This window comes from Tachypleus tridentatus, chromosome 9 (genome assembly GCF_004210375.1).
Source record: "Tachypleus tridentatus isolate NWPU-2018 chromosome 9, ASM421037v1, whole genome shotgun sequence".
Lineage (NCBI taxonomy): Eukaryota > Metazoa > Arthropoda > Merostomata > Xiphosura > Limulidae > Tachypleus > Tachypleus tridentatus.
In genome coordinates this window covers 105642698-105670468 of record NC_134833.1, presented here as the reverse complement: position 1 = coordinate 105670468, position 27771 = coordinate 105642698, and the positions used below count along the sequence as shown (strand labels likewise).

Here is a 27771-nt window from a genome sequence, read left to right as displayed (position 1 = left end):
CGATTGAATCTCTGTGCTTATTGTAGGTATTCAAATTCGGTGTTTAGCGTGTTATAATATGTAATTTTTCACATTAAAAAACCAACGAATATTTTGATGCAGTAATTTTATTCTCGTAGCAAATTGTATTGTTTTATGTTGTTTATTATTAAATTTATCGTTGGAAAATGTTATTTGTTTTTGATTTTCTTAAATTATCATTTCATTTTCGAGTGCATTAGTAACAGACTACTTACCTCTGTTTTTGTTGAGAGAAATGAATACTATAAACCAGTTAGGGCAAGGCTTTACGATAAATATAAAATAGTGTGATGGGGCTGTTGTATTTTGAACTATGAGTATTTACCAATCTTCTACGATGATAATTTAATTAATTAATGGTTACACTGTAACTTCTTTGAAGTTGTTGAACGTAATTCATTTTGCATCTTTCTAATACTATAGTCCCTCACAAGTTACAATGTTAGTGTTACTGTTCCATTCTTAATAACGGTCAACTTTTAGCGTTATTCAATTTACTGACGTACTTAAATGTGCATAAATTTAGAAGTTTCATTTTGCTAAATTTTAAATGTTCATAAAACACTATTATTACTGTATTAGAAATGCCGATATTTAAATTGTTTAATGAGATTAATGGAGATTCAAAACTTTATATGGCATTCTAAGTTTTTCATATTATATTATGTAAATATACTGGGTAAAACTCATTAATATTTCCTACAGGAATTTTATGAATTTTATGGCACATATTTTGTAATTAATATAAATTAAAAAGTAGTTTTGTGATTAGTTGTATCTTATCATTAATCTCTCTAAAATGTTTAATGAGGTTTGATAGATTTCACATATTTTCATATGGTGTCTGAATGGTTAAAAATACCATATCCATAAATTGATTGTGTGTGCTACTTTAGGTGAAACGTTTTAGTTTTGATGGCTCTCAATATTATGTTTGAGGTTTGACTTGTTTTGAAATTCGTGCAAAAGTAGATGAGGGTTATCTGTGCAAGCCATTCTTAATTTAATAGTGAAAGACTAGTGGGAAGGAGCTTTTTAGCATTACCAACTGCTAACTATTGGGCAGCTCTTTTTACTCAAACAAACAATAGGATTGAATGTTGCTTATAACAGCTGAAAAGGCAAGTATGTTTAGGAATGGGGAGTTGAACTTCTCCACAGCCTGCAAATTATGAGTTGAACATTTTAGCCATCTGGTTTTTTGAGGAGTGCTGTAATATATTTTTGAAGTTTCTTCAGTAATGTTTGAACAAAGAAAATGTAAAATAAGCCAATCAAACTTTAAACAATTAGTGGACTTAACATGCATTTTATAGACACGTCACTGTGTTTTTATCAAATATTTTTAGTAATATAAGTTGTGTTGACTTTTTAATGAAATTGAATTGATGGTATGTTATTTTTCATTACAGGTATTAAAAATGTTAAAATCTCATACGCAGTAACTTTGATGTTATCATCCACATATTTCATTGGTCCACATCTTGCTCACTCAAGATCATATAGATATGAGTTTTGCATCAGTGAGTGCAGTTGTACTGCATGAAAATCCTAATTTAATGAAAAAATGTTGTGAAGTTTTGAATGAAGAATGGAAAAGAAGCGAATCAGCTAGGTATATTAATTTTAACTGTGGTAGTATATTGAAAATTTGCTATTTATTTTTTTGTATTCAGACACCTAATTTGAAATATTCTTGAACAATTTTTGTGGTATTCAGTCTTTATCCAAGTTAGAGGATAAGTACAAAATTTAGCATGAAAATTTAAAAATAATTACTTAAATAAAAATATATTCTTTCTAGTTATGAAAGAGTGAAGTTGAGTTACTTAACATTATTTTATTGGGCATTGTTAACTACTTAAAATAGATATTGATGCTATTTTTTATTTTATTTTATTTGGGGATGTTTGATATTTTAAATATTTGTATCATGGTTTTGTGGGAAAGGGACTGTGATAAATTAGACTGTGATCTGTATGTAACACGTGAGATCATAATTTCTATGGTCTTTTTAAGTCTATCAAGAAAAAAATCCTCATTTGTAAAGATAGATTTGAAAAGACCATAAAGTTATAGTTGCCTTACTGCAACATATCTGTTCTTTACTGGAAATGACTTTTAAGAATATCAACTGGTAAATGACAGGTTTATAAAGTATTCATATTAAAAATAGTTTTTTATTTGAATTGCTAAGTTAATTTTATGCAATAAAATGATGTATAGAAGAATACTGACCTACTTCATAAAGTTTTATGTTTTTTAAAATATTTTATTGGTAACTCAGGCTGGTAGATTTCCAGTTATTAAAGTACGTTTTTCTAATTTCTTTTTATATCGTTTCAGTACACTTTAACAGAAAGTGAAATTTTACTGCAGTGTAGTAAACATTTACTCACCATTTCCAAAGAGATGATGTTTAGAAATATAATCTTCAGTGGCGTGTGCAAATACTAAGTTTACTAATCAGTAGATTTGTGAAAGTTTTTATATTGTATTGGAAGAACTTTGTATAACACAAATATATTCATATATGCACTTTTAGCAATTAAAGTTGTTTGTACATGCATCTTTTACTGACAGCTCAGTCTACTTAATAATACACTTGCCCTTTAAGCTACAGCACTATTCAAGTTCCATTGGCTTGCACATTTCCAAACCAGCAAATATTTCTCTTTTATTAAACAACCACACAACTTTCAGGGTGATTTTTATATATATATATATATATATATATATATATAAAAGTGTATATATTATTCACAATATGATTTAAAGTTTCGGTAATTAATAAACAAATGCAGTTGTCTGGTACTTTTAATGGCAAAATATTTCAAACACAAAGGAAAAATATTAACTTTTTCAATATCATATCACATAATATAATAATGTAGTTAAAACAGGCCTAGAAGAAAAACAATGTATCATGATATTGCATCAAAGAATAATTAACAACGTGGATGAATATCGTGATAAACATTATATTACAAATAATAAACGGGTATCTCCAATAAAATTGTCACTTTAAATAATCAACAAATATACATCTTGTTTATCATTGTTTTATTGTTCTTACAAGTCTCTTATTTTGAAGAGCTATTTTTCCCAGACCATGACATTGCATTTGGTTATTTTCTTTTCTCCACAACCAAACTTGATCTTGTTATATCATAGCTATAGGATAATTTTATTATTCTAATAGGATGATTGGCATAAGTATTAAGTTGTTGCAGGCAGTAGTGAAGTCCAGTATTTATCTACAGTTTAAAAGAGAAACTGATAGTTTCCTGAAAAATAAAGGGTGGCACTTTGTTTGCCTCAAGTGTGTGTGCAAGAACATATTTACAGGACCAAATAGTCTATTGTTTTCTGTATGTTATAACTAAGATGAATTTACGTAAGATATCGGACACTTCACAGGTTTGAAACTTTTTATTGGGTATTTTCTTCTGGAGTTATCAGTGAGCTGATTGACAAAGAAATGAAGTTAGTATAAAAGTAATGAATGTGGTGTTTTTCAACCTATCTATAACAGTTTATGTTGTAGAAGTATAAAAAAACAAACAAAAACTAGTTCAATTTGTGGTTACTAATGTACAGTTATATCCAAGTTGTTTTTGCATATTATCTGCCTGTACTTGCAAGTTATGTCTAGAAAGTAAGTGGTTTAATTATAAATAATTAATTATAATGAGATAGGACATTTTAAAATTAATTCTTAACGGATGAAGTTTTCAGTTACTTGGTTTCTGGTTATTATTACAATCAAAATAATGTAAGAGTCAAAAATGGATTAAAATATGTTATAGAGAGCCACTTCAATAACAGTAACTACTGTAATAAACATCATAATTACATATCTACCATGAATATTTTAGTTTGTTATACAAATATATTCAATATTCTCCACGAGGACTCGATAATATTGATTTCAAACCTTCTTTTATAATCTGAAAACCACCTTATGTGTTTGGCAAAGAACTTATATCCACCTTCAAAAAAAATTAAAATTGCTTAAAACATACCAAATTTACATTTGAAAGTGTTAAAAGTAATCTACCTTATGACTGACTGAAATCCCTGTATGGCTTAGAAAATGTACATTTTAAACTATAGCTTGTAGTATTTTTGAAATTATTGAAATTTAAGTAAAGAGGTTCTCCAATTTAACTATACACTTTGTTCTAAAGGATGCACAGCTTAGAAAAATCAAACCACAGCCTACCAATATCCTTGGTTCTAGTTGACAACGTAGATCACGAAGATCCTGAAGTAATTGGTCACAGCAGACTCTGTAGAGTGCTTGATGATAACAGTGGATGTTGGATTGAATCAGGTATGTTTAATGTTCTTTACTTCTGCAACACATCTCATGAAACAAGCAGTTAGATGGAAAGTTTGGAGACAAGAAGTACAAAACAGGTAATGTGTACTGCTTTTGTACTGTTATATAGTTTTAGCTTAAGTATGATAATGGGTCAGGATATCTTTCATTGGAACTGCCCAAGTATACAACAGTCTTTTGACATCAAGATAAAATACCTTAACATTATGGGTTAAAATAATTTAAAAGTTTTTCATGAATGAAATCTTGTAAATATTTCTTGAGTAAAATGCTTAACACTGTTAATAATGAAACATTAATAATTTGGATAAAGGATAATATTCTACAGATGGATATTATCTACCTGGTTGGGGAAGCTTTACATGGTGCACGTAGGTTGAAGTGGTAACTTACTAATATGCATAGTGGCAAGTTACAACATCTAGATACAGTTGTAAATTCCTAAGTTTTAATTTTATGAAATAGCTTTATATATTTACTATAAGTTACTTCATGTATATTTTCAAAACAGTTTATCTTATCTATCACTAAAGTAAAAAATCTAACAACTTGAACAATAGATATAAATAAATTAGTAAAGTCTAGTTATTGAAAATTGTATATAACTATAATATATAATTTCAAAATGTTATAAATGTGTAAACATCTGGATTTAAGTACAGTACTGTTCCTTTAGTTATGTGTGTGGCTGATGTTTTACATTCATTTCTTATTCACCTCCCCTTTTACTTGTGTCTGTTCATTTGGTACTGTTGATTTAGTAATTTTTATTTGAAAATCTTATATATTTTTTATATTTCTGTGACCGTTTATTAAATATCTGCTCTAGTGATCTTGGCTTTCGCAGGCTTATAGACAGGAATGTTATTTTAAGAAGGGGTCACTTTGGGTTCACCTATTATTAAATTATGTATTTAAAAACATACTATTTCTCAACAAAGGTCTTTTTACCTCGCACCAATGCCATGAAGATGTTTTACATGTTATAAGCCTTGAATAGAGTTTCTGCCCCAATATTAATGTGTACTGCACCAACCTATGATGTAATCATTACAAAACAATAGCCTTTCACTAAAAGATAGATACATTCTCCATGTTCTGTAATTTCCATGAGCACTAGCTCTGGAACAAAGACTCATTCTTTCCTTGGCACTGCTTTGTTCAGATGTGAATTTTTTAGGCATTTTTTAAAATTAAAATTTTAAAATATTGCAGATATTTTTGTAATGAAATTTCTTTGGGTGTGTTTTTCATACTTTGTAGTCTTGAGCTGGTGAATCTGATAACTTTTGTTTCTTGCTTTTTTGACCAGGTTTCTTGTTTTTCTTCAGCTTCATGGAATCACCCCATCTCTTGTCCATAGTTGCCTTGTAAGATTCAACATCCACTCTGAGAAAGAAAGGACAAGAGGTGATGGGTGGTTCCAGTAGGATGTAACCCCTCCCACCTTGTATACCTAAGGATTCTCTTTGCTTGCAGACTAATGAGTTGTTCAGTTTGTTTTTTTTCTCCACTCTCCATTTTGCCTGATAAGAATGCTATGGAACAGTTTCTTGACTCCATTTTGGGATTTTTTTTTCTGTATTTGTGTTATTTCCACAAAGATGAAAGGTTAACATATTGTCATAGATCCATCCCACTTGAATAACTTGTTTCAGAAACTTTGATCTTGGTAGTAGATTGTTTTTAGTGCCTAGACTGGATCCTTTCCACTGAGTAGTCACTTTATCCTCTGGTGTCTTCAGTGGATTTCTTTCCACTATACAAGTAATGTTATTGCTGCCATTTTGACTTCTTTCAATACTTAGCTTTCACTCATTTGGTCTTTAATCAGAGACTGTAGCACTGGCAAAAAAAGTTCTATATTTGGAATGGCTCAATCTCAATTTTGTATGCTTGCACTTGCACATGGTTAACACCTGTTGTCTCTATTCATGGCATTTCATTGCACAGTCTATCAGTATGAGAATTTAAGTAGATGTGATGTTTCCTTTTTTGATCTGAACATCTTTCTGACATTCCTCCCTATGCAAATTCCTTCACTGTTTTTGAGTCGAGTCTTGGAAAAACCCTAGGTCCCCAAGCCTTAGCCTCTGAGGGCATTGATATGGAGAGTTCCTCGCTGGTATGTTATAATTAATCATGTTTTCAGAAGAAAATGTATAATGAAAAGATTATGTGGCACCTGTTAATATCTAACATTACAAGAAAAGTGTAAAAATGTGTATAGAATGAAAAATATACTTTTCATTAGCTGACATTATTATTTAGCTGTATTTCATATCTATTATAAGATTGCCTTTTCTCTAGTGGAGCAAAATCTTCATAACCTTTTTAGATATTCTATAACACACATTTTATTTCAGACAGATTCCTTTCTGCTCACGACAGAACAGTTATTCCACACCATACTTACTATCTACTGATAATATAGCTATTCTTTGACAGTAGCTTTTCCTATCTGTGTGTTGGTACTGTACTTCAGACTTTTCTACCCTACTTAAATGCCCTTAGCAATATCTAGTTTGCAAATTTCTTCATCCTCATTGATGTGCCCTTTATCCTTAGAATATGTAACCCCTTTTTCTTGACAAAGACTTGATCATGGTTTTCTCTGAAGGTGTTACATGTTGTACCTTGTCCTGTTATGGACTGATTCTCATGCCACTCTGTGGATTTCAGTATATAATTATTTCAAAAAAAAAAAAAATTCCCAAATTATATGTTATTTATATGTGGGTATAAGTTCCTGTATTACAGTTTTCAACAGGTTATCTAACCTACCCTCCTATGTTCTCTGGTTGAAGGACGGGTTAATATTTGGGGTTAGGGCTGTTTATGTTTTCATCTGCTAAGAAATGGAGATATTCATTTGGGCTGGGGTATTTTCTCCTAGAACTTCTGAAGTTACCTTTATTGTTGATCATGGGGAGAATTTGGATAATATTTTCTGACACTTTTTTTTTTTTTTTACAAAGTCACCTTTTCATGAGTTTGATTTGGATCCACCTCCTATTCATTTTCTTAAGTTAATCAGTTGGATTTCTAAGATGCTTTTTTGGTTCATTTTTAGTGTACTCATCCCTTGTTAGTGGAAGCAGAGAAGCTAATTTCTTCTCTTTTCTGACTTTTCTGGTTCATGCTGGGAGATTGACCATTTTATTTTGTGACAGAATAGATAGACCTTGTACTCTCCATTGTCTATTTGTTTGCCTTGATGTTCTGCCTTCTAGTGGTAGGATTTTTTTTTTTTGGCTGCTGATGTGTTGATAAGTTGGAGGTGTTAGCATATTTGTTGGACCTTCTCTTCTCTTATGTTCTGCTGTATCCTGAGAGGTCATTTCATTCTAAGTCTCTGCCAACTAGGGAAGATGTAATATCTATCTCTGTAATTTTCTTACTATCTGTTTCTCATCTCTGCCATTAGTTGTAATCTGATAATTTGTTTTGGTCTGTTAGGCCTGGAAGTGTTATGTGACCCATTTTACTTTCTTTTGTGGTTATCGTCTTTGCTATGTATTCATTGAGGCTGTTTAGTTTCCCTTTTTTTTTCCCTATTTCTTTAGATGTGGATTCCCAAATATCCATTTTGCATATTTTAGGCATTACAAGTGAAGTATCTTCTGAGTTGCATGTAATCAGATTTAGCACATTTGTTTTTTGCTGGTCGTTTCATTTATCCAGTGGGAGACTTTTTATGGGGGGTCATTCCATGCCAATTCACCCAGAAAAAAGAACTTTTCCTAGTTCATGTCATAGATTTTCTTTATTTGCTCAATAAAGATAATAGAATGAAATATATTGTCAAAAGAACCTTCTTCATTATGGTAAAATCTTGTATAATTGAAAAGAATGTAAAACTGCTCAATGGGCTTTGTCTCTTATATAGTCGGCTAAGCGTAAGTGCACTGTGTGGCTAGGGCAATAAATCATGTCATACAATATTGGAGAAATACATACATTAGATATTTACTTGAACAATCAGGTGCAGGGAAGAAATATCCCAAAGATGCATCTTGAGAACAGCATAAAACCCATCTGCATGACCTTAACAAAAAGAAGTGATTTGATTTTTCTTATAGGTAGGAATTATGAATTTCAGTTATGCTTTGCTTGACTTTTAATGAAAATTGTTGTGATAGTTATGTACGCTAACAAGTGAATGTGTGGTGAAGGGCTTTAAGATTGAAAATTGGCATCTTTACAAATAGATAGCGATATAAAAATACTTGGAATATATTTATGTCAAATTAAAAATTTATAATATGCTTTCAGTATTTTTATAATTCATCTTAAAAACTATATTTTGTTATTTTCGTTCATTAGTGTACTAACTAGAGATGTAAAAAAAAATCATTGTATGTTATTTTCCAACTAATTTGGAAGAAATTCCATTTGCTGTAAAAACTGTGTATTTATTAATATTTATTCTTGATACTTAACTGCAGTTCAAAATATAGAAGGAATAGATTAGTGAACTTATAAAATGATGGGATTTATTTAATGTGTTATAATGTTTCATTGTTTTGGTGTTTAATAACAGTTGTGATAAAGAAAAACAGACGAAATCAAGGGTTTGGGAAGTTGTTAATGCTGAAAACTGAAGATTATGCAAGAAGGTAATTTTCAAAACTATCTTTTTTTATATAAATCATGGTAGAGAAGTTATGAAAGTTTTCTTGTTTTTTACCATATTATGTTATTGCTACTAAATCCCATTAATTTGTATTTTGTAGCCACTAGTTTAGGAGTTGGTCTTAGGAATTGTTAGATAAATCATTTTATGTAATGATTGTCATGAAATTTTTAACTTTTTGGATGAAATAACATTAATCTGACTTGACATTTACAGCTGTTTGGTACAAGAAGCAGACTTAATCTACAGTGTTATAAAAACTTTTCCTCATAGTGTGGCAATCAAAATACTCAAATATCCTGAATTTCCCACCTTAATATAAATATGCATAAATTACAGGGCAAAAGCCCAACTAGTGGGTTTTTGTGTTGAAAAAGTACTGAAAAAAGGACAAGTTCTACATTTCATTTGTTAATGAATAATTGGAACATTTTGAGAACCCACCCAAAATTTAATTAGGCACTCATAGGATTAAGGAACATAGATTAAGGAGATCTCTATTAAAATGTTTTTAAGGAACATGGATTATGGAAATAAAGAATAATGCTAGAAGTAGTTTTCTTGCTGATCCTACATTTATAATCTCAGATTGTGAATAAGCATGCTGAAGGCTCTGTTCATTATTGGCCCTTTGGTTTTTGGACTTCAGCTAAGTCTATTATCAGGTGAAATATATTAATGTTTACACTCATGAGATAGTAATCATGAAATGACTAAAGTTTATAAAAGTAGAAGTAACTTAATTGCTGATTTTACACAGTTTCAGGCTTCAATCTATGAATGAACATGTGAATAAGATAATCTTATGCTTTAGTTTATGAATTAAAAATAATTGTGCATGATCAGCAAGTAATTTGTATTTTTAATCGTATAAAACTTAGTCATCTGGTGAGTAAAGGAAAATACTTATAACTTTTCAAGATGGATAATGTACAGGTATTTATATAGCAAGTAATCTGTTGAGTTTGTAAGCATTATTGGTTCATGGCTGAAATTTCTTTTGTAAATTTTTTTTAACTACAGCTATATGGTTAATATGGTAAAATAAGTTTGAAATAAAGTATCTTTTCACTTTGGGTTTTGCTTTGTAATTTGTTTATATTCAGGTTTCCCAACAATTTATGTCAGTGTTGAAAGTGAGAAAAAAGAAAAACTATTTTAAAATGGGGAAAGAATGCATGTGGGTAGAAGTTTTTTGACAATTAGATCTATGTCTAGTATAGTATATAACTTAGGAAATGCAATTGTACATGTGAACTCTATATGTAAAAATGGCTGGTTTGGGTTGAGAAAACTTTTATGTAGAGGAGCGAACAACGTTTCGACCTTCTTTGTTCATTGTCATCATCATACTTGTATTATCTTTTTTTTTTTCAGTGATTACTGAACTTGCTAACAAGTAAACATAGTAGTGAAATTTGGTTCTTTGGTTTAGCAGAATCAAGCTACAGTATAATTTGTTATTTACTCAGTTTGAAATGATTTGAAACTTATCTGGAGTAAGAAACTTAATGTTAGGATGAAATACAGTATCTCATCTTACTCTTCTATTTATCATTTAATATTTAACTTAGTTGAAATGGTTGTAGTTATTTTATATATAGTACTTAACTATTGCAGTGACATTGCTAAAATGTCATGCTGATCTCCCAATGATATATAAAGGTGGTTAGTAAATATATGTAGATTGAACTGCTACTTATCTAGATTAGTAATTTTACATTGACTTACCTTTGAAGCACAGTTTATTATTTTTAAAGTGGGAAATGGCTTTTCAAGGTTGGTTTTCTTTTATGTTGCACAAAAAATATGTGGAATTAAAATTGTAATTACAATGTAAATAAGCACTGTTGTGAAACAATATTTTACTGTTTTTTTGTTTTTTTTTTCAGACTGGGATTCAAAACAGCTTATCTAAATACTATAGACAAACAAGACTTTTATAAACATTTGGGTTACATATTCTGTGATCCTGTGTCATCTGTAAGTATGAGACTGTTTTTGTTAGCAGCACTAACAATGTCTTTTCATACAAAGGGACTAAGCATGTATAACATAACTATTTTCTGCACTTTAGGTCTCCTACCTGAAGGATAAAAAAAGTGCAAGAAATAAATTTCTTTAAATATTTAGACAGAGGTAAATGTGTACTGACAGTCCAAAACCCAATGATCTGTTAATCCACTTTGGCCCATGCACTTTCTTGTTATTCAGCCACATTATTTACAGTAGTGATGTCCATGTGATATGATGATTGAACAAGATGTACATCTTTTAATTTTCACTTATTTTCTGGAACTCATTCAAATTTCTCTTAATTTTTGAACTAGGAGTTCTTCCATATATACCTAGTTCTTTCTGGTTTTAACAACTTGGATTGATCTACATTTTTCCAGAGTATTTTTACTTATTTTTATGAATCTCTCGGAGATAATAAAATGTTGCTCAGAAGCATAGTAGCATTCACATATCTAATAACATGGATCTTTAAGTGCTGACTAACTGAAGAACAAGTTAAGTTGAATGTTAACTGTTTGTATGAATTTTTCAAGATGACAGTGTTGATGTTGGCAAATTTAATGCTAAGGCATATTAAATTGTGATGAAAATGTGTTATTATCAAACTTATCTGGCCCAGCATGGCCAGGTGGTTAAGGCATTTGACTCGTAATCACGGTTGCAGGTTTGAATCCCTGTCACACCAAATATGCTTGCTCTTTCAGCCATGGGGGCATTATATTGTGTTGGTCAATCCCATTATTCATTTGTAAAAGAGTAATCCAAGAGCTGGCAATGGATGGCGATGACTAGCTGCCTCCCTTTAGTCTTATTCTGCTAAATTAGGGACAGCTAGCACAGATAGCTCTTGTGTAGCTTTGCGTGAAATTCATAAAACAAACAAACTTACCTTGGGTGGAACCTGCTCCAGAGAAACTAAATTAAAGCTTTTATTGAGCTTTTCATGGGTGAACAACTGTGTACATCATCACATTTGACTACTTGAAGAAGGTACTGACTTTTTGCAACAGCATCCTTTTATAGAGGTAAAAATGATTCTGCTTCTGGTACAAAATATGTAGCTCTAACTGGTTTAATATCAATAACTGTTAATTCCAAACCTTTGCTAATGTGTCTACAAAAATTTACTTCTTTCCAACTTATCATCAACAGTGATGCATTGTGAACTGAGGTGGGACCCATTGTGGTTGTGTAGCAGAATCAGTCCAACAACATGATGAGTCATCCTCCTCTTCATCCTGTTAAAAGCACTTTGACCAGATGCTTGAGTAAAAAAAAATAGTGTGTTAAGGTTATGCTTCTCAAAATACTGAATAGTAAAAGGCCTTATCTTTTAATACTTATGGTTTTTTTGGGGCCTCTGATGTTTAAGATGAAGATTGTGGGATTCATTTTGTTAATTGCATTACTGGCCTCTTCAAATTCTTTTAGTCTCTCCAGGCAGTCCAGTTAACGTCATGCTTAGCACTTTAAATTGCAATATGAGTTAGTACTGAGTAAGAAATAGCAGATGGGGAGCCAAAACAATTTATATTCACAATGCAACCTATATAGACCCTTGGAATCAGTTTACGATGGAGAAATAATGAAATCGTGGTGTGAAAATCACCATGTGCTTTAGCAAGGAAGCCTGTTTATTGATAGCACAAATACCTGTTGGGTCACAAGCCTTTTCCTCCATAGTTGTGAAGTCTACTTAGTTAGTACCAGCAAATGAAGCTAATGAATAGTGCATTTGTTAAATTCTTTACAGATAATTTTTATACAGGAATATTTTATATATATATCTCAACATAAATTCCTTTAATGATTTGTAATCATCCAAGGGTTGGTATGAGTAAATAACCCTACTGTTTTTTTCTCATTAACTATAGCACCCAGATTAGTAATGGGAACAATGGTTTATATCAAACCTGCTTGGTCTTCTTTATTCAGTGACGGTCTCTTTTGAGATGTTGGGCCACTGCTGATAGTGTTTTTTGCAGAGCAGCTCTCCTCTTCTGCTAATTTTTTTTTCTGCATAATCTTGCATTTTCTTCCTTTCTCCCCTCTCTCAACCAATGTGTTCTTGGCATATATTATCACCTTTGTATCTTGTTACCTTCAAAAAACTTCAAATGTATACAAGTTAGTAATTTATTGAATTCAATTTCAAAGATGGATACTTCCTTCTTTTAGATATGCTGCACTATAATCTTTTTTCACCATCTGAATGTCACCATGGAATTTACTAAGTCCATTTGAATCTGTTGTCTGGATTGGGTTCTGAACTAATATTACTTGTTTCTGCTCCTGGTGTAGAAAATGAAGGGTTTATCAATGTTTTCTAAGTGGTACCTATTTAATAAAGAGTCTATCTGATGATAATAATATGTATATTCAGTGCTTGAAGTGTGGGAGAAAAGAGGAAGTGGGATGGTTTTTAAACTTTTTGAAACTGAATATTATACTTTTTGTCTTTTATAAGTATTCTTTATTTATTATTAAAAAAACAAGTAAAATGTAAAACATACTGGAGACATATTAGATTATATTAGATAATGTAATGAAAAAGAACTCGCCAGGTATACTTGCAAGAATCTCCCACTTTACACATATAGTTTTATATGGTTATGTGAGCTGCATGTTTGCCATGTAACTTGTAACTCGATTATTAGTTAGATATTCAAAGAGCAATAAAACAATAAAATTAAGCATAAACAGTTGTATACTGTTACTAGTTATAGTATGAAAACTTTGATGGTTACTTTGTGATTACAAACTATCAAATTGACTGAGTTTGTAGCAAGATAATTCATTTGATTTATCTGTCTATTACTTTGTTTCATTCCAGTCTCTCTCTGACATGACATTTTAAGAAAAAATAGTTTCTATCCCAAGTCCTTTGCTATTGTAAATATTTGTTGCAAAGGGGACCTCTCAAAGAAGATTCTGTTCTTTCAGTTTACCTCCTCTGGGATCTAAACATCTACTCGTGTTTGTTGTGCATGGTGACTTGTGAAGGGGAGAACAGGATCCTGGTGGTTGAGAGTTTAATCCTAACACACCACTTTGGCCTTGAATTCCTGTAAATGGGCAGCATTGGCTCCTCTCCTCTCAGGGTCAGTCTGGCCAATTTGAGCTAGGGTCAGTCAAGTACCAGTGTTGGATGTTCTCAGCAGGCATTGTGGACATTGTATCTGATGCTTGTGTTTGGGTATTGTGATCACAAAATCCTGGCACTATAGTGCATCTCCTTGTAGGGCTCCATGGTACATGGTGTCAGTAGGCACTGAAATATTCATTCTTTATTATGGATCCTCTTAATAAAAATTTAAATAAAACAGTGAAAAAAATAGTCTATAGTTAAACAACCATGTCTTGAATATTCTGATCAGCAATCTTCAACCTCTGTAACACCTATACCTCATTTTCTTATACTACATTCTTTTTCAGACAAATTTTTAGGGCAAATATCTGCCTTTTTTTTAATTCAGAAGGGACTAGAGAGATTTGCTGGTTCTCTTAAGTCACTCAAAAAGCTTTGCTCTGGTGACATATTGGTGTACACATCCACTCCTAAAAACAGTGAACCACTCTTGCATTCGAAGGCCTTTGGGGATATGCCCATTGAGGTTCCTCTCCATGTTACTTTGAATATGTCACAAGAGCATATTGTTGAGAGGGATTTGAAGAACATTCCTGAGTCTGAGATCCTTGCTGGTTTCTCCACCCAAGGAGTTTCTGTAGTGAAGCAATACTCCACTCACAAAGATTGAAATATGATGCCAACCAATGCCCTAAGTTTGACATTTTCATCAACACATCCACCTGCCATCATCAGGGCAGGTCATCTCAGTTGCAAGGTATGGCCATATATTCCAAACCCTCTTAGATGTTTCCAATGTCAGAGGTTCAGGTGCTTGAAGACATCATGTTGTGGTTCCTTGATGTGTGCTTGTTGCAGTGGTAAGGACCATGATGTCTGTGAGTATGAAACAAACCCTCATTGCATTAATTTTAATGGCTCTCGCTCATCTTATTGTCATTCTTGCCCTAAGTGGGTGGAATAAAAAGAGGCACAGGATTGAAAGTTACCGTCCACCACTCCATCTCGGACATATGCTGTTGCACTTCCTTCCACTGCTACAATGGGAGTGCAAGTGAAAGTCTTTTGACTTCCATGATTAAGAAAGTTGAATCAATGTTAATACCTATCTTTGTACCTTCCATTCATTTCAGCAGACCCCCAGATTCACTTCCATTGGTTCCATATATGGGCATTTCCTTGGGCCCATCTTCTTCTCTGGGCCCGAGATGCAGAATATAGAGTGATCATTTGTTCACGCCCTCAGTCACTGGAATCTTATTGCAATGACAGAGACCTGCCCATTTGACCCAGGGCAGGATCCATGGAGGTCGATAAACATCCCTAAGATAAAAAAAAATAAAGAAAAAAGATGTGATCAAAAACAGAAGGATGTCACCCAATTTTTGTACACACAAATAAAATGGCCACTTTGATACGGTGGCACTCTTGAGGTTTACATTCTAATCTGGTTGAGATCAAAACACTGATTTGATTCTTACTGCCCTGTATGTTTTTCCTTACAGGAAACATTTCTGAAACCTGCTGATACAGTCATATTTTGGCAGTTTTCTTTGTACAGAAGTGACAGGTTATGTGATGGATGAGTGCATGGAAGGGTGTCACTGCTGGTCAATTAGCATATGCCAACCCTGTTTTTGCCATTCGACACACCTTTGGAGGCCCTAGTCATCCATGTTTCATTGGATCGTACCCTCACTGTTTTTTTCTCTACCTTTCTCCTGGAAAGACTTATGATGAATCAGATCTTGATGTTCTCATTGAACAGTCACTGTTTCTCTTTTTAATCCTGGGGGACTTTAATGGACATAATTCCCTTTGGGGAGGTGCTGATATTGATGGGAGGGATTGCTCTGTAGAGTGTATGCTATCAGATCTTAAACTTTCTCTCTTCAATACTGTATCTTATACTTATTTTCATTCACATAGTTAGTCTTTTATTGTTATTGATTTCTCAATCTGCACACCTTTACTATTCTCCCACTTTTCATGGAAGATTGATAGTAACCCCGAGGGCAGTGATCATTTCCCTATTATTTTGAGAGAGACTGGTTGTGGTCAATGCCACCTGACCCATGTGCCCTGGTGGAAGTTGTATCATGCTAACTGGCCCTCTTTCACTGCTTTCTCAGAACTTGATCCTGCCATCGTCTGTAAGCCATTGATAGATGACTAAGTGGCAGCAGTGACTAGCTGTATTATCTAGGCATCTGCTCAGTGTATTCCCAAAACCTTGACACATTTTCCAAGATATCCTTGTCTGTGGTGGAATTATGCCTGCCACGTGGCATGGAAGGCTCAAAAACAGGCCTTAGATACCTTTCATAGGTATCCAACACTTTTGAACCACCTCGCTTTTCAATGATCCATGCATATACTTGGCAGGTAAGATGTCAAAACCAGAAGGAATCTTGGATAAAATTCACAACCAGTATCTCTTCTTTCACCAGTTCCAAAGTCATATGGGACAAGGTCTGGAAGGCCAGTGGGCAGTATAATTCTGTCCCCCTTTTGATTTTGCTCTCTGATGGCTGGGAAGTAGCTGATGCCCAGAGCATTGCTAGTACTCTCGAAGAAAGCTTTTGCCAGGTATCTGGCACTTCTGCTTTATCCTCCACCTTCTTAGCCATCAAGACTTCAGTAGAGTGATCAGCTCTTTCCTTTCTGGCTGATCATCTCCTGGTGGAACTAAAACTGGCCCTTCATTGGTATGACAGTACATTGGTTGAGCCTGATGATATACACAACGAGTTGCTGTGCCATCTCTATCCTATTTCTATTGTTATTCTTCTGGTTGTTTTTAACTGGATATGGCAGGAGAATGTTTTCCTGATGCATGGTGCCAGGTTACTGTCCTACTTTTATCTAAGCCTGGGAAGGATCCCAGGATTCCTTCAAACTACTGCCCAATTGCTTTGATGAGCTGTCTCTATAAGACCTCAGAGAGGATGATTAATTCTTGTCTTGTTTGGTTTCTCGAATCAAACAACCTCCTCACACCCAGCCAGTGTGGGTTCCGATGAGAGTGCTCCACCACAGACCACCTGATTTGACTTGAAATGTTGATCAGAGATGGGTTTCTCAATTGACGTCTTATGCCAGTATTCTTTGACCTTGAGAAGGCTTATGACACTTTGTGGAGATATGTCATTTTGTGAGACTTCTTTTTATATGGGTTGTGCAGCCATTTGCCCATTTTTATTAAAAATTTTTAATGGGTGGGCAATTCGAAGTTTGTGTGGGTTCTACACTTTGCTGTTCTTACCTACAGGACCTTGGAGTCCCTCAGGGCTGTGTCTTGAGTGTCGTACTTTTCAGTATAAAGATTAATGCCATAACTGGACAACTCCCTCTTAGTGTTGCAAACAGGCTCTATGTTGACAACTTCTGCATCTCGTGTCAGTCATTGAACATGAGATTTATTGAGCAGCAGCCACAAACTGCCATCAATTATTTACTCTCTAAAACTGTTTGCATGCACTTTTGCTGCCAAAGGGGTATTCATCAGGATTCTGAACTTCGTGCCAATGAAGTTATGCTTCTGGTGGTTCCTGAAGCAAAGTTCTTGGGTCTTATCTTTGACTGTAACTGTCTTTACTGTATTCTCAAAACTTCAATTCTTGCTACAGCATTCCACCGGGGGCTGTATTTTCCTTCCTTAGTAGGCAATGCCTCTGCAGAACAGACAATCTACTATTGTTCTTTTTGGCCTTTGTATTAGGTGCAGTTGGATGAATTGGGTCTGTGCTTGGATGACATTGTTGTATCCACTGGTCAGCTCTTTCCACCATAGTTTATAACCATCCCCAAATGTGACCTTTCTTTAAGTCACCTGAGAAAAATGGATACTCCCTGTTGGAAGTACTGTCTTTTATTTACTGAACATCTTTCAAACCATTGCTCCATACCCATTTATATGGATGATTTGAAATCAGATGACTCTGGGCTTTGCCATGGTTTGTTGTGATTTGATGGTTGCAAACAGAATCCCCTCTACAGTTTCTGTGCTCACTGCCAAACTGTATGCCATTTTTCTTGCCTTTGATCACAGAGAAGGTAAGCAGTACTCGAATTGTACTATTTATACCAACTTGCTTAGTTCTCTACTGGCCCTAGCATTGCTTCACTTTAGCTCTCAACCTGTTCTCGCTGATATTCAAAACCGACTGGCCCATTTCTCTTTGACATCTACTTCTACCCAGTTTTTCTGTATACCAGACTATGTTGATATTTGCGGGAACAAGGTCACTGACACTGCAGCTGAGTCTGTCTGCTCTAGTGCTATCATTGCTGTGCTTGTTCCATACGTGGACTATGGTTCTGTATTCAAGGCTTGGCTATGTCTCAGTTGGAAGTTAACTTGGAGTGAGCAACGTGAAAACAAGCTTTTCAAGGTAAAACCCTCTGTTAGACTTTGGTTATCTTGTTTCCATAAGACTCAGAAAGAAGTTGCCCTAAATAGACTACACATTGGTCAGAGTTTTTTAACTTGTCATTTTCTTTTATCTGGGACTGATGCACCAGTGTGTGGTCTGTGTGACACTCAGATTAGAATAGTCCACATTTTACTGTTATGCCATTGTTACAACTCTCAATGATGGCACAATTTTAGACATATTTTGTTGCAAGACTTATCCCTGATGCTGGACAGTGTCATTAGTGATGGTGACACTGTCCACTTTATAAATTTTTTTAGTTTTTTAGGGACCATTGGCCTTTTTTAACACTATTTAAGTTTTTAATTCAAACATTAGAATTTTATGTTTTTGCATAATTTCTTTTTACAAATTTTAATAATTTTATTTTACTTTTAATTTTTTTACCTATTGTTTGGTGCAGATAGCCTAGTTGCTTTGTGCCAACCAACCAACAAAACAGTCACCCCATTTTGCTTTAATAATTGAAGACAGTCTTTCATGCATAGTTGCAACATATTTAATCAAAGTGTTTTTTTGGGATTTTATTCCAGATGTCTATAATACACTCTCATAAAGGTTCTTTGGAAGTAACTTTTGATTTGTTAAGGTTTTGATTTATCAAATCCCATATCTGCTTAGTTGGGTTGAGATCAAGGTAGTGTGGTGGCTGTTGCATCATTTGAATGTCTTCAGCAGCTTCTTTCTTAGCTAAGTAATTTATGATAGGTTGGATGAGTGTTTGGGGTGATTATCTTTGTGGTAGTAGAATCCTTTACTAATAATACCCAAGTCCCTGGATTTTGCATGACAGATCAGTATCTGATGGTACTTGCACTGGTCCATTATTCTGTCTGTTTTCCAAATACCTCCTGTTGTTGTGCATTAAGGTAAGTATCTTTCATCTGACTTCTACCAACCATACAACCTATGCTTTGAACCAAATATTTCAAACTTGGACTTGTCTGTCCATGACACCCTTTTCCAATCATCAAGAGTACAGTTGTACTTTTTGACAACACTTGGAGATTGAAGTAAAGGTTTTTTTAACTGCTACATGACTAAATATTTCATTCTTATTGAGATTTCTTAATACTGTGAATCTGGACACTTTGTTGTCAGTTAGAACACAGTTGTTTATCTCATGCTTGGGATCAGTGGCAGTCTTCCTTCTGTTCCAAAGGCTGCATAAATGAAGAACTTAATATCAGTATCATTGAGTTTAGGTGTTTTGTCTTTTCCTATTTTCAGATTTACCTGTGGTCTTATGATCTAGAGATATATGTAGATATTATAGGAGGCTGAAGCATATGAGATATATCCCAGTGGCACAGCAGTATATTTACAGACTTACAACACTAAAAACCTGGTTTTGATAGCTGTGTTGGGAAGAGCCCATTGTGTAGCTTTGTGCTTAGTTTCAAATAAACAGACATTCATATGAAGTGTAAATATCTCAATTAATGGTGAGTTTATAATATAGGATTTAAGTGAACCATGATCTTTGGATTTTCCAAAAATAAACAAAAAAAATATAATTTTCAATATAAAATTGAATTTGTTTTGTTTCAGTATAATATTGATTGTGGTTTTCTATTTTGATTTTTTTGAGACATCAACTTGTGAGTTGGAGCATAGGCCCTATGTGCCAGTGCCTAGTGATGCATCTGCTTGAAAATACACCACCTGCTATTGCTTAGAGATCCTTTAGACAAACAAGTCTAAAATATTTTCAAAATTAATCCAATTAAGGTAAAAAAAAATTGTTTGGAAAACTAATTACATTAATTTAATAATTTTGAAGCACAAACATTCACTGGTGTCATGACTAGTAAAAAAAGGTTTATATTTAAGTAAGAACTTTGTAGGCAGAATTATAGTATGAAATATACATGGAGTTCAGTGTTACAAATGTTGTTGGTTATCCTTGTAATCCCTACAATATAACTAAACATTGTTGTACATAAAAACATTACAAACACCAAAATAGTTTAATTTCCTTTACTAACCACATATTTTTAAATAATCAATAGTCATAATAGGTGAATATTTGTTTAATTCTAACATGGGTACTTTAACTGTTGGCATCCTTAGTAAGGTATCCATCTAGAATTAGGTTTGACTGACTTTACCCCAATAATATCCTGGACTGTGCTTGGTATAGACTGTAATGGAATTCTTAAGGGTTTTGCTTGATGGTTAGCTTCTTTTATACTACTGATTCAGAGGTGTATGCAGAGAATTCAAGAGGTGAAGTTGGATTAATTGGATGGGAAACTGGTAATTGTACTGGTTAGAGAAGGTGATTGAAACTACTGACTTGTTTTTTGAACTGTATGGATAGGGATTAGATTTAAAATGGACAATTTGGAAATTCATATTGGTTTATAAAAGATTGTTGACTGATTGTGTTAAAATTAACAGCAAAGTCTTGAGCCTTAAGTTTGTTAAAAGTAAGTAAAATATTAAACTGGGATGGGGTCAATGGCAAGATTATTATTGAAGGCTGTAACTTGGCTCAGCTTTTGTATATTTGTTTTTGTATTATGTATTTACAAGAGAAGATGTTGACTTGTCTTGCATTCTTTGGTAAGTTTTGTAATTAACCTGAAATGTGAAATAGTATTCCTTTGTAAGTAGAAAGAAAGGGAAATTTAAAGTAGATAAATCATCAGAACCAGACATTATTTTTCCAAAGGTTTTAAAAGATGTTAAAGATCAGATATATGCCTTCTTCGTATTTCTTGTAAGTCAGAAGAGAGTAGGAAGATGCCTGAAGATTGAAGAGTTCTTCATATTATGTATTTCTAAAGATGATAAAGAGTTGATTTGGAAATTAAAAGGTAGTTAGTCTTACTTCTGTAATGGGATATATACTAAAATGTTTGACAAAAGAATCTTTAGAAAATTATTTAGTGAAATTTAATATCTTAAAATGAAGCCAGAATGGATTCATCAAAGGGAAATCCTACCTTAGCAATCTGGACATTGTGATTAGAATGAGGTAAAGAGTATGAACGTTGTATACTTATATTTTTAAAAAGATTGTGATAGAGTATAATATGAAAGATTAACTAAGAAAATCAAATTTGTAGTGGTGGAAAAATTGGATTGTAGGGTAGTTGGATGGGAGGGAGTAAAAGGTTGTTATTAAGAGAGTCCATTCAAATTGGACCTCTGTTAGTAGTGGAGCTTACATCTCAGGGGTCAGTACATGTGCCTTTCTTTTTTTTATTAACAGTGTTGGAAAGTTTGGAGGATGTTAAGTTATTAGAGAATAGCTTGAATAAACTGGTGAATTGGAAAAGTATTTGATAAATTACCTTTAATTATAACTAGTACAAGCTAATGGTTTTGGATTATCATAATTTGGATGGCATATTTAATGTAGGTGGGAACTAATGCAATCATGTGATTCCAGAAGGATTTTTGCTGAGTGGTGGGTAGGTCACTCGAAACTGTTGAAGCTGTGCTGTGTTTCTAGTAGTAAATCCTAATAGCTTTTTAGGATTTATTTATAAGCATATTGATTACAAATTAAATCACTAATCAGGCCTTGCTTGGAATACTGTGTACAGTTTTGGTCTCTGTATCAAAGAAACCAATATTGACATGTTGGCATGAGTTCAGTGTAGGGCTACTAGGATGGTTCCCAAGGATGGAAAGGTTAACTTACAGGTATAGGTTCAGTTCTCTTTATTTTCTCTTAAGACAAGAACTGTGAGATGTGGTCTTATTGGAACTTACAAAATTATATAAGGGATTGATTTCTTTGTACTACATTCTGTAGGTAATAGGATGAATGGACACAAGTTGAAGATTTGGAAAGATGGGCTTCAGTTAAGACAGATTTATTTTTCTTACTGGGCAATTGACGTATGGAATTAATTTTCATCATTTATTTTTGAGACCAACTCTTCAAAAGAGTTTAAAAGGGGAATTGATGAACTGTTGAAAAGTGAATGGTGGGTTTAGACTTATTTTTCTCTGAAGTGGGTGTAAGAGGAGGGTTTTGAAGGACCAAATATTTCCTTGCTGTCCATATTTCATGTTGTTATTTTGATAATATAAATATGGTGATTCATTACATTACTGTTTTGAAAGAATCTTTGTCCTTTATAACTGGAATATAAGGTACATTCCTACTGTTATTTGCTATTTTAAAAGAATTTAAATACCCAAAATCCCTGTTGTAAGGATGTTCTCTACATAATCATACTACCTGCTGCATCTTGCAATATCAGAATGAGACAATAAGGTGAAATACCTTGTACAGTATTTTCTACGTTTGTATAACACTGTCTGTGTATAATGAAGAAAACAATGTGAATTACTTATCAGCCACATCATATACTTTTAGGTATTCATTAAACATTGTCTTTGTTATGCACATCTGAAACCATGCTTTCCTTTTTACATCTGAGATAAGTAGTTTTTTGATTAATTAACAACTGCTATATGCAGCTTTTTGTAGTCCTTTACATGGCATAGTTGGAGATAGTAAAGTCTTCTGTTAAAGGAATTAGTCAAGTTGGACAGTCTAATATCTGTTGTACTTTACATCTAGTTTGTGACTGCAGTTTTTGTGGATGATGTAGCCAGGTTATGATTAAAGCTCTGTGTAGTTATAGGACTTAAACAGACACCTAATCTACTTGATGCTAGAATACAGGATTTTGATTTCTGTGGGAGAAGCAGTACTGATAGCCCATTGGGTAGCTTTATGTTAAAAAACAACTCGTGAAAATAAGGCTTTATGTATAAAATAACTTTTTACTGTAACTTTAAAGAATAAGACTACATTTGCTTGTGTGAATACATGATGTGTTCTACAGATACACCCAAGTGGTTCCTAATAAAGTGGTTAACTTCTTGCACATACTGTTACAATTATAGAAATAACATTAAACTTTTATGGTCACAATTTCTTTTGTCGGGGAAATGCAACAAAATATTTTTTTTTGTTGGTTAAGTACAGAAACTTTGTGGGGTTAAAAAAATCAAGGCCATTAAATACCATATTTTTTCTTCTTAGGATGGAGGAATTGTTAGCAAATATTTTGTTGGGCAGATGAGAGAGAAGATTGGATCTCCTTTTGTCAATAGTAATTCTGTTAAAAAATGGCACCCATTGAAAAACAGCACTGATGATGACTCTTTTATAAACAGAGGACAAACATTAAGTAAAGAAGTATCATTTTCACCATATCCATTATCAGTTTCCTCATCATCTTCTCCAGTTTCAGTATTAGTTTCAACAGTTTCACAACCCCCATATCCTTCAGTTTTAACAGCTATTCCAGCAGTTGTCCCACCACCACCTCCTCCACTAATAGTTACCAAGAAGGATATTCACTTTGGTGCCAAAACGTCAGAAAACATTACAGCTCAGCATCTTAATAATAAAAGAACTTGGATGAAGAAATCTCTCTAATGTATTGGAGAGGCTTGTGTTAATATTATCACGGTATCAAATTATGAACTTGCTACTGAATTTCCAAGAACATTGGAATACAATATTTATGAGGAATTTTTATTTCTGAGAATTAACCATTAAACATTTAGAGTGGAATAATAGCAGTGTAGGTCTTATTTGTTTTGGAGAAAGAACATGAAAAAAGTATTTGTTATGAAAGGTAATAGATTGTTAAACAGTAAGGAATTATTGATTCAATGTATTTAAGAGTTTTTATTTCTTCTGCTGTAGCCGATTGTTTTATGTTTAAATATTGCTTGGTGCAATATGAATTATAGAATGTAAAGTGAATTTCAGTTCTTTGTTTTTACTTGCTTATTCTAAAAGAAATATTGCAATTTCTAAATATGTTGATGTGTATTCAATAAACTGTCTTTTTTAACATCTAAAAGAAACTAATTTTCTGAGTTTAGTGGTGTTATTTTTATACAAATTATGGATAATTCTATACTATGGTTTTAAGAATTAAGCAAATTGCACTGTCATATAGTTTTAAAAGCAACTTATATTATGGTTTCACAAAATGTAAATTTGAGTCATTGGTTCAATTATAACTGCTCATGTGGTGAGATGATAGCTACTGCAAGAGTATGTAATATTATCAAAAATGTTATATTTAGTTATTGCAAAACTTAAAGTAAATTTTTATTGCTACATGTAAATGAACTTTTATATAATACATTATTTTTGTGACAGTTGAAGACAAATTTCGTTATAAGCTTGATAGAATCAAATAGTTAGAACTTGTAGTTTTTGTATTTTAATTCCAATTCTGGGTTTATACTTTACTGGTTTATGTATTTAATTATAAATCTGCCTATAGTGTTTCAAGACCAGCATCACTGAAGTTTTTTATTAAGCCAGTTGTAGCATTAGACAGTCAATCACTATTACTACTACACTACTGAAATCATACCTTTCTATATGTATCTAGTTTCAAACATTTTAGTTTTCAACAATAGTAGCCAACAGTTTCATGCAACAGATTTTTTACAAGATGTAGCATAAAGCCTGAAGCTGATCTGTGACAGACAGAACTGTCTTTGTGCAAAGATTTCCTTGAGATGGTTAGTACTAGAACACTGCTTGATCCCTGTGGGAAACAAAAGTGTCAACATTTTATTGTAAAGCCTTGTGCTGGGGGAAATAGAATGAAACTAAGGATTTTTTGTCAAAATAATAAGAAAAATGTAAAACAAAGTGAGTTATATTGTGGATGTAAAAATATATTTTAGTTTGACTCCTTCATTTTAACACAAAAATTAGTGTTGTTTTAAACTAGTAGATTATCCTTAATTACTTTCATATAACAAGTTTCAGAGTTTGACCTGATATTACCTATAAGTTGCTATTTAGATAACATTTGGTTTTGCCAGTATAGGAGGCCTTACTATCTCCACATGTGTAACTAACTAACTGTATCCATACTTACTAAATAAACACTCTTGTCTTCCATATATTGGTAACCAAAGCTTAACTTTTAAAAGTCAAATGCATAATTCATCATTACTCCTCCTAAAGTTGACTTCAGATTAGTTTATAAACCTATATCTCTCATACAGGATTTTTTCCACACTAAAGTAGCTATTAATTTTGTTTGATGTCTTCAGTGTAACATTCACCATGTTGAGGAAGATTTCTATATAAACTTGGAAAAAATAATTTTTCTGCAACGTAGATAAAATGGCAGACTTTCTTGTATGTTTGAGACCAGTTATGTATTAACCAGAAAAACTTTAAGTTAGGGTAAATTCTAGAGTGGTATTTTTTAATGAAAACAATGTTTCCAATAGGATATCTTGCTTCTTTTCACAAATAGTTTTTCTATATTTATGCTGCCCTCCTGTAAGCTCAAATTTTCACTTGCCACTAGGCTAGACACTCTCGGGTACCCTTACGTATATTCACACAAAACATTGGCATACTATCAGTCAAATAATTCTTTCCTAATAAGGGATTGAGATTGAGGAGTTCAAAAGGTCACTTGTATGTATGCCTCATGGTATTTTGCTTCTTAAAGATATTTTTCCAGGACTGTACAGTCGTGGACTAACATGAGTTAATCAGAGTGATATTACTGCCCATTTCTGATTATCCATGTATTGTAGGTCACTTGATTGGTCTGCTTTTCAAAGTCAGGTTTGTGTCCATCCATCTTACTTCCTTTAGTGAAGTATTCCTTTGGACACTCCAATGTGCTGTTTATTCTTTCTTGTAGCAGAGTATGGATGTTTCTCACCACATAAAAAGCCCTAGTTGCTGGTGTGGTGGACCATGGAGGCTTCCTCCTGAGCATGCTTACTGTTTCTTTGTTCAGAGTAGGGTGTGTTTCTGTCAGAGTAGATGGCATTGATGCTTATTATATTGTGGATCTCATGCACAGTTCCATATGCTGCCAGGTGTTGGACAGTGCATTCCACCAACATATAGTTCACCTCTATGGTTGAGGTAAACTCATCCCTACCATCCCACAGATATTGGTTTCCTGCAGATTGACCCCCCAATATTTGCTGTTTATCTTATTACTATCCCTGATATGTTAATTTTCAGTATGTGTACACATATGATTATGTAGGGATTCCACCCTTATTCTGACACATTTTCACATGGGCAAAGAGCATACTGAGCTTGAAAGTGGTGCTATCTTCAATGGGAGTTTGTCTTTCATTTATTTGCACTACCCATGGTTGATCTTTGGGCACTTTGTAAAGGGATATAATCTTCTCACTTGACCCTCCACTAATTCAATGTGGGATCCTATCTATTTGTGGAACGAAGTAAGATGTTGCATCAGAAGTCAACATTTTCTTACAGTGAAGATGTATTTCTGATAGATAATTGCTTCCTTTCACCTTTCCAACTTGACCTTCCTATTTCTGATGCATGCTATTTATTTACTGCTCAATCATGAAGTGATTATGGGCTGTGCTGAAGAGAGTTTCCTGAGACAATAAAAGTTGTGTTGCACTCACATTGAAGAGGGTTGCTGCATGATAGCATGGAAATTTCTTGCATAAATACGTGAGGGTGGGTTGGAGTATTAAGGTGGGTAAAAATTTGCACCTATAGAGGGCAGTATAAGTTGAAGCTATTTTTGAGAAGAGGTAAGAATCTATCAGAAATACATTTTCCTTGTAGGAAAAGTTCCCTTTCTTGTTAAAAAGGGAACTGTTTTGCAATGTCTATTTTATAAAGAAGTTTCTCAACATATTCTCTGAGATCTGACACACTTTGGAGAAGTGGTGATTTTGTATAGTATTCTGGTTACAAAATGGTTCTTAATGATTGCCTGAAGGTATGACACTCTTCAGAAAATAATGTGTCTGTGGTTTTATGGTTAAGAAAGTTGTTCTTGCAAATTTCTGTGATATAACATTTATCAGAGAAGCAGTGTTTATCACTATGACATGATATTTTGAAAACTGATGTGTCTGTGCAGTTTTCTGATTTAAGAAATATTCCTCACCCATTACTGTAAGGCATGGCACTGATCAGAGAAGTCAGGTTTATGTGTGATCTTGATAAGAAAGTGTTCCTCCTCCATCATTATGGTATATGTCACTGATCAGAGAAGGGCCATTGGTCTCCTGAATAAGAAAATGTTCTTTAATCACCACTGGAACATGCAACACTGATCAGAGAAGTGTTTTCGTGGGTAAGAAAGTGTTCCTCACCCATTACTATGATGTATGACACTGATCATAGAAGTGATATATCTTTGTGGTCTCATGAATAGCATGTGCTTTTTGCTTTTGATGATACTTTGTCCTC

The 27771-nt window shown here is 33.3% G+C and overlaps 1 protein-coding gene and 1 long non-coding RNA gene across 2 annotated transcripts; one reads left to right on the top strand and one right to left on the bottom strand.

Moving 5' to 3' along the window:
* On the top strand, window positions 1-24395 carry Naa80 (N-alpha-acetyltransferase 80). Its single transcript, XM_076456235.1, has 6 exons — window positions 1-22; window positions 1434-1636; window positions 4212-4357; window positions 8910-8985; window positions 10895-10985; window positions 23560-24395. The coding sequence occupies exons 2-6, from the start codon at window positions 1530-1532 to the stop codon at window positions 23956-23958; spliced, it is 819 nt and encodes a 272-aa protein (XP_076312350.1). The 5' UTR covers window positions 1-22; window positions 1434-1529; the 3' UTR covers window positions 23959-24395.
* Window positions 201-1637, bottom strand: LOC143225969 (uncharacterized). The gene is made up of 2 exons (XR_013014229.1): window positions 1432-1637; window positions 201-332 (listed from the first exon to the last, which is right to left on the bottom strand). It is a non-coding gene; the product is annotated as an uncharacterized LOC143225969 (long non-coding RNA).
* Window positions 24396-27771: the final 3376 nt, after the last annotated feature.